General features: G+C 43.1%; 1 protein-coding gene across 1 annotated transcript in view; it reads right to left on the reverse strand.

Moving 5' to 3' along the window:
* Positions 1-12,462, reverse strand: part of LOC134332931 (3',5'-cyclic-AMP phosphodiesterase 4D-like) — a 214,805-nt gene that overhangs the window by 38,012 nt on the left and 164,331 nt on the right. Inside the window, exon 6 of the mRNA XM_063014765.1 lies at positions 8,965-9,077. Within this exon, the coding sequence (XP_062870835.1) occupies positions 8,965-9,077 (113 nt within the window). The remainder of the gene's footprint in view (positions 1-8,964; positions 9,078-12,462) is intronic.

A 12,462-nucleotide genomic window follows, 5' to 3' on the forward strand; every position in this document is an offset into this window, starting at 1 on the left:
ACAGCACCCCGTGGGCAGCATCCTGTGACCACTAATGAAGGTCTAGAAGATGACCAACTCAAACAGCAGCAATAGATGAGAGATCGTCTCTGACTTTACATCTACAAGGTGGACCAACTAGGTAGGAGTGTCTAATAGAGTGGACAGTGAGTGGACATGGTATTTAAAAACTCCAGCAGCGCTGCTGTGTCTTATCCACTCATGCCAGCACAACACACACTAACACACAACCACCATGTCAGTGTAACTGCAGTGCTGAGAATGATCCACCACCTATATAATACCTGTGGGGGTCCTGACCATTGAAGAACTGTGTGAAAGCAGGCTAAAAAGGTATGTAGAACTACAAAGTGCTTCTATATGGTAAGTGGAGCTGATCAAATGGATAGTGAGTGTAGAAACAAGGAGGTGGTCATAATGTTATGTCTGACCGGTGTACTCAATAAGCTTGAGGCTGATCTTACTTGCACATTCATCTTCATTTATGGCAAATCAAAGCTAAATGAAAAAAAAAAACTTCCTCTTATTTATTATAAAGAAAGAAGTAATGAAAGTAAAGCAACAGAATCAGCAGTACTATATTCATATTGAAATGGCACGACCCCACTTGGAATTCATCAGACCTGGCTGTTTGATGTCTTTCATGTGCCCAACACCATCAAACTCGTTTGTAAAACAAATGAAGCCATCACAAGGCCATGTATTGTCAGTGGCCAGCCACTAGCCTTAGTTTACCACCTCTGGCTTATTTGAATATGTGGCAGAGCGTGGCATGGTATAGAAAGCCACTGGCTGACTGAGACGTAAAACAGGGCTCTTCTGTTAGCTTTTGCGTCATTGCTGGTCCTGTATGCAAAGTGAGAAAGCATGACAGGCTTAAAAAGCAGGTGCTGAACAAGAAAGTCATCTAAGTAAATAAATATTGTACATCAGGCATTAGGAGTAAAAAAATAAAACAACAAAGAGATGGTCAGTAGATGAGCATACAGTCACTAGGTAGAGTTTCTCATGGGGTTAAGGAGGGTCATCTAAATAATTGATGTAAAACAAAGTGTTGCTTTTAACTGTACATTTAATCCATAGCATAATATAACTAAGGGCATTGTATTTCATACTACATTAATCTGGTAGTTTATTAGGAACAGGTCAATGAGTATCTAATTGATGCACTTTGTAGGTGTACAGTTACTGACCAAGTCATATGTTGTGATACACTTGGTCACACTCTACCCTATACATGAATGAAAAAGAATCACCACAGAACAAATAGTGGCCAGGTCAGCATTTACACATCATCATACATTAAAAGTAGCTCCTAACTGGCTGATTTAGGACAAACCCTTTTCTTTAGCATTAAAAATTACCACCTTCCTAATTTTTCCTAGAGTCAATAAGCAATTTTACAGGCACTTCCAATCTACAACACTAAATCTGAAAAAAGTTGGGACAGTATGGAAAATGCAAATAAAATAAAAATGCAGTGTTCCTTACATTTACTTTGACTTTTATTTGATTGCAGACAGTTTGAACCCAAGATATTTCATTTTCTATCTGCTCAACTTATTAATAAACATCCATTCTTGCATTTCAGGCCCGTAACACATTCCAAAAAAAGTTGGCACGGGGGCAATTTAGGGCTAGTAATGAGGTAAAAAAACTAAATAATGATGTGATTCCAAACAGGTGATGTCAACAGGTGATCATGGTTTGGTACAAAAGCAGCATCCAAGAAAAGGCTGAGTCTTTGATGAGCAAAGATGGTCAGAGGATCTCCAGTTTGTCAACAAATGTGTGAGAAAATGATTGAAATGTTTAAAAACAATGTACCTCAAAGAAAGATTGGAAGGGATTTGCATATTTCTCCCTCTACAGTGCATAATATCATTAAACCATTCGAGGAATCGGGAGGAATTTCAGTGCGTAAAGGCCAAGGGCGCAAACTTAAGCTGAACGCCCGTGATCTCTGATCCCTTAGACGGCACTGCATCAAGAACCACCACTCAACAATAGCTGATATAACCACATGGGTGAGAGATTACTTTAGCAAACCTTTGTCAAGCACTACAATACAGAGTTACATGCACAAATGCCACTTAAAACTTTACTGTGCAAAAAAGAAGCCTTATGTTAACCATGTCCAGAAGCGGCGTCGACTTCACTGGGCTCGGAGGCATCTAGGATGGACCATCACACAGTGGAAACGTGTATTGTGGTCAGATGAATCAGCATTCCAGGTTGCTTTCGGAAAAAATGGATGCCATGTGCACCGGACCAAAGATTAAAAGGACCATCCAGACTGTTATTAGCAACAAGTCTAAAAGCCAGGGTGTGTCATGGTATGGTGCTGTGTCAGTGTCCTTGGCAAAGGTCATTTACACTTCTGTGATGGCAGCATTAATGCAGAAAAGTACATTGAGATCTCAGAGACGTCCATGCATCTTTCAACAAGACAATGCAAAACCACATGCTGCACACATTACAAAGGCATGGCTGTGGAAAAAGAGGGTACGGGTACTGGTACTGGACTGGGCCTGCCTGCAGTCCTGACCGGTCCCCAATAGAGAATGTGTGTTTTTTGGAATGTGTTGCAGGTCTGAAATGCAGGAATGGATGTTCATTAATAAATTAAATGAAGTTGAGCAGACAAAGCATGAAATATCTCAGGTTTATCCTGTCCGCAATCAAATAAAAGTCAAAGTAAATGTAAGAAACTTTGATTTGGGGATGTAAATAATAATGTAAATGGTAAGGACTTTTTAAGATTAGAGGGTTTGTATTGATTTATTTTACCATTACATAGAGAAGCATAGATGCACATAAGGTTGAGTTTGTCCTCATGTGAGAGCACCAGGCTTTTGAGGTCTGCTAGTAATAGGAGTGTGGGGTTTTGGACGAGGCTGAGGCTTTTGGCTCATCTGAATGTTGGGCGACTGTGATTAAAGTCATCGGCGGCCTCTTTGAACGCGCCACAGCTTGGCTTTCCTTCCTTGTGGTTAAAGTTTTGAAGTTAAGCAGCCGAGCAGCAGCAGTTTGTAGACCGCAGCGTGTGTGTGTGTGTGGCACCCGAATGCCTCTCAACATTCAGCCACAGTTCTGGAAGGAAAGGCCTGTGGTCATCCTTCTCCCCCTCTTATTGCCTAACTTTGTACTTCTCCCTTGCTTTTCTTTTACTTTGAGTTTATATCCATGCAAGACGTAGCCACTAGTTTTTCAGATTCCAGCGGGTGTGGCATTTGGCAAAACGTTAGTGAAGGTGCAGTATCATGCTAACATTGGAACTGATCTGATTGCACAAACATTAATTAATCCTTGGGTTTTGTTTAAGTCAAAATGAGCAAATAAAAAAAAATATATATATATATACACACTGATCAGCCATAACATTAAAACCACCTCCTTGTTTCTACACTCACTGTCCATTTTATCAGCTCCACTTACCATATAGGAGCACTTTGTAGTTCTACAAATACTGACTGTAGTCCATCTGTTACTCTGCATGCTTTGTTAGCCTCCTTTCATGCTGTTCGTCAATAGTCAGGACTCTCCCAGGACCACCACAGAGTAGGCATTATTTGGGTGATGGATCATTCTCAACACTGCAGTGACACTGACATGGTGGTGGTGTGTTAGTGTGTGGTTGTGTTGGTATGACTGGATAAGACACAGCAGCGCTGACACCTCACTGTCACTGCTGGACTAAGAATAGTCCACCAACCAAAAATATAGCCAGCCAACAGCACCAAGTGGGCAGCGTCCTGTGACCACTGATGAAGGTCTAGAAGATGACCAACTCAAACAGCAGCAATAGATGAGCGATCATCTCTGACTTTACATCTACAAAGTGGACCAACTAGGTAGGAGTGTCTTATAGAGTGGACAGTGAGTGGACACGGAATTTAAAAACTCCAGCAGCGCTGCTGTGAATTATCCACTCATACCAGCACAACACACACTAACACACCATCACCATGTCAGTGTTACTGCAGTGCTGAGAATGATCCACCACCCAAATAATACCTGCTCTGTGGTGGTCCTGACCATTGAAGAACAGCATGAAAGGGGGCTAACAAAGCATGCAGGGAAACAGATGGACTACAGTCAGTAATTGTAGATTTACAAAGTGCTTCTATATGGTAAGTGGAGCTGATAAAATGGACAGTTTCTGTGATAGAACCTTTTTCACTTGTCAGACTAAACACATTTACCAGATGACACTAACGCATTTTCCAGTACCCTCTAAACAAGTCTTACTCTGCTCGTGTTATTGTTTAGAAAACTGCTTTCTGAGATCTTTTATCTTGTATCCTTACTGGCACTGGCAGCCCACTGGTGTCCTGGCATCACTGAAAAGGAAAGTCCTCTCCCTGTGTTCCTTACATATGTCTCACCTCTGAGTCATAACATCCACTGAATCATCATATGGCAAAAGAGCATCCTACATTTATTTTAAACGGATTAAGAAACCACACACTTCCCTTCTGTTTAGATATACGAGTAGGGACTGGACTTTGAACTCCTTCTGTATTAAGTGTATGTTAATGTGTACATCTCAGTCTTGGTCTCTCGTATGCCCCCCCTCCTCCCACCGCGACTCCGTTTGTTGTGTCTCCATGGTTACAGTGAGCATGTGGGCTCGTGCTCGGGCCTGTTCAGCGACAGTAAGGGTGTGTTTGTTACGCTTTGTGTATCTGTGTGTGTGTGTGTGTGTTTTTGCATGCGTGCGTAGGTATTTAGCTCATTAACATGTAGAGTGGCTGGCTGATGCCACTGTTTCAGGAGCACGTGCGTTATGCTTAAAGACAGACATTTAAACTGGCGGCAGGTGCACAGAGATGCCTAGGTACAGACTAAACATGAACACAGCGCTGAGAAGTGTCAACAAAAATTAAAAAATGCGGGGTTTTTTTTAATTAAATGGACATGTAATTCTAGAAGGTGCTTGGGTGGTGTAGCGGTCTATTCTGCCAACGCACCTGCTAAAATCTTCGTTTAAGTCTCAGTGACAATTTCGGCAGGCCAGGCATCTATACAGACATGATAGACCACCTCCAAGCAGGGGAGGGGTAGAGGCCCTTGGATGGATTGGTTTTCTGGTAGAGTCGGACCCACCACAACTAGGGCTGGCACCGATCCGATATTGGCCCAAATCACTGGGTCAGATATCGGAAGGAAAGAAACATGTAATCCGATCCGATATTGTTGCTTAATGTAAATAACACAATGTAAATAACACTTAATGTAAATAACACTTAATGTAAATAAGACCATTAAAAATTAAAAGACACTGATCTACTTAACCTTTTAGCATTTAAAAATCACCTACTACTGCCGCATCTAAAAACAGTGTTTTACAGCGTGTCGTCCAAAGTGTCTACAATTGGAAGATGTGGATGTCCATCAAACGCGATGGACCAATTAGAATTGACAGAGAGTTTGGTTGAGATTTCCGTTAAAGTTCTGTCACGTTTTTAGATGATTAAACCCTGCTGGATTTTGAAGAGGACATCTGTGGCTAAACGGGAAACGGTGTAGATTGTTTTATTTCATAACACTAATGGATTCATCGTTGAGGATGTGAGAGATCTCCAAGCCTGGACAAGATAGATACATTTGTTTATTTTTTATTATTTAATTGTTTAATTTTTATTATTTATTTTATCATTTTTTTGCTGCCTCTTCAAGGTGTAGAATTGAGCGTTGACATCTAGATTTTTATATTGAAATTATAATTTATTTGTTAAATACAAAGTTGCACTTTAAATTTTATTTTAAATGTTTGTACGCTGCTAAATGTTTTGTGTGTAAAAGTGAAAATAAAAACAGCAGTTTTGCATAAGTGTGATGTAGGTTCTGTATTTACTCTGTTTTACAGTCTGAGCATTGTTATTTAGATAGACAGTTTACCCATGGTGCATTGAGACATGTATTATTACTGCTCAGTTGTTTGAGAGGAGAAATGACTATCGGATTGGTATCGGTATCGGCAGATACTCAGTTTGCAGTAATCAGTATCGGACATAAAAAAAAAGTGCTATCAGTTCAAGTTAAATGTCAAACACCATCGCAGACAATTTTGTATCTCTAATTCACCTAATGACAAGTTCACACTACACGACTTTCAAGTTGTTCAGATCGATGTACAGTTGGCGATAGGGGGTCACATACTACACGATCTACCGTCGGGAGGAATCGCAAACTACGTTTTGTCACAAAAACACACGCGAGAAGTGACAAGGGGTTTAATGATCCCATGTCCAAAAATGCACGCCAACAATAAGCGAGCGATCAAAGCTGTTTTTGTGCTAACGTGTAGCGTAAAATCAAGGAGAGTAAAAAATAATCTGGCTACGCGGCCAGCAGGGATTGTCTGTTCTGTAGTGAGTTGGAGGTTAGTAAATATTTTTTGCAATGCAGTGTTGGTATTATGTTTTGTCGAGAATGATAATGTCAGAAATACTATAAAATGTGTGTGTGTGCTGATGTATTCTGATAGAAACTATATTATGCCCCTGTCCCACGGTTTTACTACTCCTCCCACATGTTTCCCCCCACCCCATATCATGGGTTCTCATTGGCTGTAGTTTGACATAGCACTCATTGCCAGTCGCCCGACTGATCCAGATATTTAACATGCTAGATATTTTTCTTGAGTCACTCGGATAGTCATTGAACAGTTCACACATAGCGAGCGAGCACCGAGTTGCTTCCGAGCTGCCACATCTAGCAGCGACCAATCGGCAAGCGAAAAGCCGGGCAAAAATCACCCTGTTCTTCAATGGTCAGGACTGTCCCAGGACCACTACAGAGTAGGCATTATTTGGGTGGTGGATCATTCTCAGCACTGCAGTGACACTGACATGGTGGTGTGTTAGTGTGTGTTGTGCTGGTATGAGTGGATTAGACACAGCAGTGCTGCTGGAGTTTTTAATACCATGTCCACTCACTGTCCACTCTATTAGACACTTCTACCTAGTTGGTCCACCTTGTAGATGTAAAGTCAGAGACGATCTCTCATCTATTGCTGCTGTTTGAGTTGGTCATCTTCCAGATCTTCATCAGTGGTCATAGGACGCTGCCCATGGAGCGCTGTTGGCTGGATATTTTTGGTTGGTGGGCTATTCTCAGTCCAGCAGTGACAGTGAGGTGTTTAAAAACTCCAGCAGCGCTGCTGTGTCTTTGAATTGTCACCTGAGCGGCCAATGCCGAGATTCTGAACTCCTCGGTTCGAAACTCGGCGTTGCCACCGGTCGGCTGGGCGCCATCTGGCGGGCACAATTGGCAGCGCCTGCAGCAGATACTAATTGGCCACCGTGTCCGCAGGGTGGGGGCCGGACTATGTGTGGGGTGGGATCTGGCTGTGTAAGGACCCCGACTGGCGGAGGAGACGCCTGTGCAGAATGCAGGGGCGATCAGAGGAGGGCTGTGCACATGCCGCAAGAGGCGTGTACAGCGACGCGCTCTTCTCTAATGCAATCGGGTATCCCTCAGCAGCGGAAGTCAAATTGAGTGTGCTAAATCGGTAGGAAAATGGGGAGAGTATGTGATGATCATAACGCATGGTGGGCGTGTTTTTGAATGCATGCCAGCACCACAGACTATAAGACACGAGTCCTTGTGAATGACTTGAGTGTGCCCCTACATGGACAATGAAGCTTTTATCACAGGCTGTCATACCCAGAAATGTAACCCAAAGCTTATCAGTTCCTTGAAAGTGTTTCTCTCCAGTAATGAAAGGCACGCGTGTTAAAAGCAGCGTTACATAACGTGGCCCCGAGTAAACATGGTTCGCCATGTGGCCATCACGGCTACTGTGCTCTGGCTCTTTGTTAGTGGTGTGTATAGGTGTTAAGTGATGGCAATGACTGGTGGGATAATAGGGTCTAAATAAATGTCAAGCTGTATTTGCTCTTGATGCGATATATATAGAAAAACTGCAGCACGCTCGTTTGGTTCATGACAGAAGTTCATACTTCAGAATCTTATGGACACTCATGGCCACATGGAAATCATCAAGCATGACGTTCAATATGTGATATGGACATTTCTTTTCTGTTCACCCCCTCTCGAAGCCCCCTCCTGCGTTAACCACAGTAAACAAATCGAGCACAATGCAACATTCAACTTCACCAATAAAAAAGCCATATTAGCGAGTAAACATCCAGAATGCTCCACACACTCCTCTGCAATCCAACTTCCACATAACCTACCATCAGATAAATGATGCAAATGATCTCGAAACCACAATCCGACGAAAGGTCAGATTAGACGACATAGCGTGAATCGGCCTTTTCTATGCAGAGATGCACACATGCATGCAGATGCCCACATGTTGATGAGCCAGTCAGTCATACTCACATAGCATCACAATCATCCTGCCTTGTTTTGATCCGACACACGGACGGGTTTGAAGAGCAGCTGGATGAGAGCTTCACGTCGGACGATGATGACGAGAACGGGGAAGAATCCTAAGCAGACCTGACTCATGTTCTGTGCATATTGCGTGGTTTGTATACATTTGCCGGAGACTGCATCCCATGGGTGGCCATCTTGGCTCAGGCTCATACTTCTCATTCAGCCAGCTGCCTGTCTGTGCAGAACCTGCATCACCTGTTTTGCCCTTACCTACAGAGTGCGACTCGGAGTATGACAGCAGGTTCTGATTGTCTTCATTAAAAGACGCTGCGCCTCTTTTGAATGCCTAATGCCTATTGCTCAAATCTAATCTGCCAGAATTGAGATTATATATAAAATATTGGGGTTTTTTTTACCCATTGCAACAGTAGGTTTCCTAAATATGTTTTATAAAGCACATGTATGACCCATGTTATATATTCATCCATATGTGGATAGAAACGGGATAACAAGGTGACATGACCCTTGAGAGATACAATTGGATGACCATTTCGGCAGCACCTCGCACCTAGTAGATAGGTTGTACCACGAAGTAGTTAAAGCCTGACTCACCTTGTTGGAGGCCATCTCACTGACCGAGTGGCGTGTCTGCAGGGTCTCCAGCTGGTCCAGGCACCAGTCGAGCTCCTCCAGTGTTTCGGTGGCCAGCTTTTGGTAGGCCTCCTCTGGGGGAAGACAGGAGGGGAGGGGGTGGTCAGTTTTGAGGCGTTTGACAGGGCTAGCAGAGGCTTCGCACACGGCCATGCTGTGCTGTCCGGATTTTACACGCAAGTGGCTTTTCATGCTGCTGTAAAAAAAATAAAAAGTCTTCCCTATGAGCTAGAGAAAAGCCGAGTAGTATAAGGTGGGCTCCTGGGCCCGGGAACTCTTTCCATTTAGTCCGGTGAAACACAAGAAGTCCGGAGTTACGCTGCTGAGAGTCCAGCAGTGCAGGGCTTCTGGTCTACAGACCGATGCAGTACCATGATCGAACTATACAAAAACACAAACACATGAATTCCTCTCGAAATCCTTTCGTTCAGATCCTGATTCGCGTGTGTCGCTGCCTGGCATAGCAAATCAGCATCTCAGGATTAGTACCAGTCTCCAGCAGAGCTTCATCAGGTGAGTAAAGCAGAGCGAGAAATCTACGGAAACGAGCTCTTATTTAAAAATCCTGTTTGTCAGATCCGAATGCAAATACCCTTTGCTTGTGCACCCCCCTCTCTAACTCCGTTAGTTAAAGACCAGAGACCCATATGAAACACACTGATGAGCTCCCGTCCTCTCCTGGGGAGCTGGTTCAACAAGCTGGTATCCTAATAAAAATAAATTTAAAATTAAATAAAAATAAAATTAAAAGCAAACGGTGAGTTAGTGAGAGCCGAGCAACAGCTCAGCGTGGCAGCGTGACATAGTAGCATTGCTTTACACAAAACACAGTCGGTTTCCTGTGAAAGCACAAGCCTAAAGAGATGGAGAACACGACACAGGAAGACAAAGAAAAGATGGGCTGGATTACTGGACTGGAGTCAGCAAAGTATTGCAATTGAAGTAACTCAGCGGACGAACCCTTGTTACTGAGCTGCATTAACATTGTGATTAGTCTAATTTAGTATCACTTTTATATGGATATATACACTGACTAGGCAAAACATTATGACCACTGACAGGTGAAGTGAATGACACTGATTATCTAATCACGGTACCTGTTAGTGGGTGGGATATATTAGGCAGCAAGTGAACATTTTATCCTCAAAGTTGATGTGTTAGAAGCAGGAGAAATGGGTGAGCGTAAGGATTTGAGTGAGTTTGACAAGGGCCAAATTGTGATGGCTAGACGACTGGGTCAGAGCATCTCCAAAACTGCAGCTCTTGTGGGTGTCCCCGGTCTGCAGTGGTCAGTATCTATTAAAAGTGGTCTAAGGAGGGAACAGTGGTAAACCAGCTGGTTCTGATAGAAAGGTCTCAGAATACACAGTGCATCGCAGTGTGTTGAGTATGGGGCTGCATAGGCAAAGACCAGTCAGTTAGGAAGGTGGTCATAATGTTATGCCTAAACGGTGTATATATATATATATATATATATATATATATATATATATATATATATATATATATATATATATATACAGTGTATCACAAAAGTGAGTACACCCCTCACATTTCTGCAAATATTTCATTATATCTTTTCATGGGACAACACTATAGACATGAAACTTGGATATAACTTAGAGTAGTCAGTGTACAGCTTGTATAGCAGTGTAGATTTACTGTCTTCTGAAAATAACTCAACACACAGCCATTAATGTCTAAATAGCAGGCAACATAAGTGAGTACACCCCACAGTGAACATGTCCAAATTGTGCCCAAATGTGTCGTTGTCCCTCCCTGGTGTCATGTGTCAAGTTCCCAGGTGTAAATGGGGAGCAGGGCTGTTAAATTTGGTGTTTTGGGTACAATTCTCTCATACTGGCCACTGGATATTTAACATGGCACCTCATGGCAAAGAACTCTCTGAGGATGTGAGAAATAGAATTGTTGCTCACCACAAAGATGGCCTTGGCTATAAGAAGATTGCTAACACCCTGAAACTGAGCTACAGCATGGTGGCCAAGGTCATACAGCGGTTTTCCAGGACAGGTTCCACTCGGAACAGGCTTCGCCAGGGTCGACCAAAGAAGTCGAGTCCACGTGTTCGGCGTCATATCCAGAGGTTGGCTTTAAAAAATAGACACATGAGTGCTGCCAGCATTGCTGCAGAGGTTGAAGACGTGGGAGGTCAGCCTGTCAGTGCTCAGACCATACGCCGCACACTGCATCAACTCGGTCTGCATGGTTGTCATCCCAGAAGGAAGCTGACGCACAAGAAAGCCCGCAAACAGTTTGCTGAAGACAAGCAGTCCAAGAACATGGATTACTGGAATGCCCTGTGGTCTGACGAGACCAAGATAAACTTGTTTGGCTCAGATGGTGTCCAGCATGTGTGGCGGCGCCCTGGTGAGAAGTACCAAGACAACTGTATCTTGCCTACAGTCAAGCATGGTGGTGGTAGCATCATGGTCTTGGGCTGCATGAGTGTTGCTGGCACTGGGGAGCTGCAGTTCATTGAGGGAAACATGAATTCCAACATGTACTGTGACATTCTGAAACAGAGCATGATCCCCTCCCTTCGAAAACTGGGCCTCATGGCAGTTTTCCAACAGGATAACGACCCCAAACACAACCTCCAAGATGACAACTGCCTTGCTGAGGAAGCTGAAGGTAAAGGTGATGGACTAAACCCAATTGAGCACCTGTGGCGCATCCTCAAGTGGAAGGTGGAGGAGTTCAAGGTGTCTAACATCCACCAGCTCCGTGATGTCATCATGGAGGAGTGGAAGAGGATTCCAGTAGCAACCTGTGCAGCTCTGGTGAATTCCATGCCCAGGAGGGTTAAGGCAGTGCTGGATAATAATGGTGGTCACACAAAATATTGACACTTTGGGCACAATTTGGACATGTTCACTGTGGGGTGTACTCACTTATGTTGCCAGCCATTTAGACATTAATGGCTGTGTGTTGAGTTATTTTCAGAAGACAGTAAATCTACACTGCTATACAAGTTGTACACTGACTACTCTAAGTTATATCCAAGTTTTATTTCTATAGTGTTGTCCCATGAAAAGATATAATAAAATATTTGCAGAAATGTGAGGGGTGTACTCACTTTTGTGATACACTGTATATATATATATATATATATATATATATATATATCCATAAAATGGACAGTCTGTAGAAACAAGGTGGTCATAATGTTACGGCTGATATATATATATATATATATATCAGCCGTAACATTATGACCACCTTGTTTCTACAGACTGTCCATTTTATCAGCTCCACTTACCATATAGGAGCACTTTGTAGTTCTACAATTACTGACCTGTAGTCCATCTGTTTCTTTGCATGCTTTTTTTTAAACCTGCTTTCACCCTCTTCTTCAATGGTCAGGACCCCCACAGGGCCACCACAGCAGGTATTATTTAGGTCACTCTCAGCACTGCAGTAACAATGACATGGTGGTGG

The sequence above is a fragment of the Trichomycterus rosablanca genome, chromosome 18 (genome assembly GCF_030014385.1).
Source record: "Trichomycterus rosablanca isolate fTriRos1 chromosome 18, fTriRos1.hap1, whole genome shotgun sequence".
Taxonomy (NCBI): domain Eukaryota; kingdom Metazoa; phylum Chordata; class Actinopteri; order Siluriformes; family Trichomycteridae; genus Trichomycterus; species Trichomycterus rosablanca.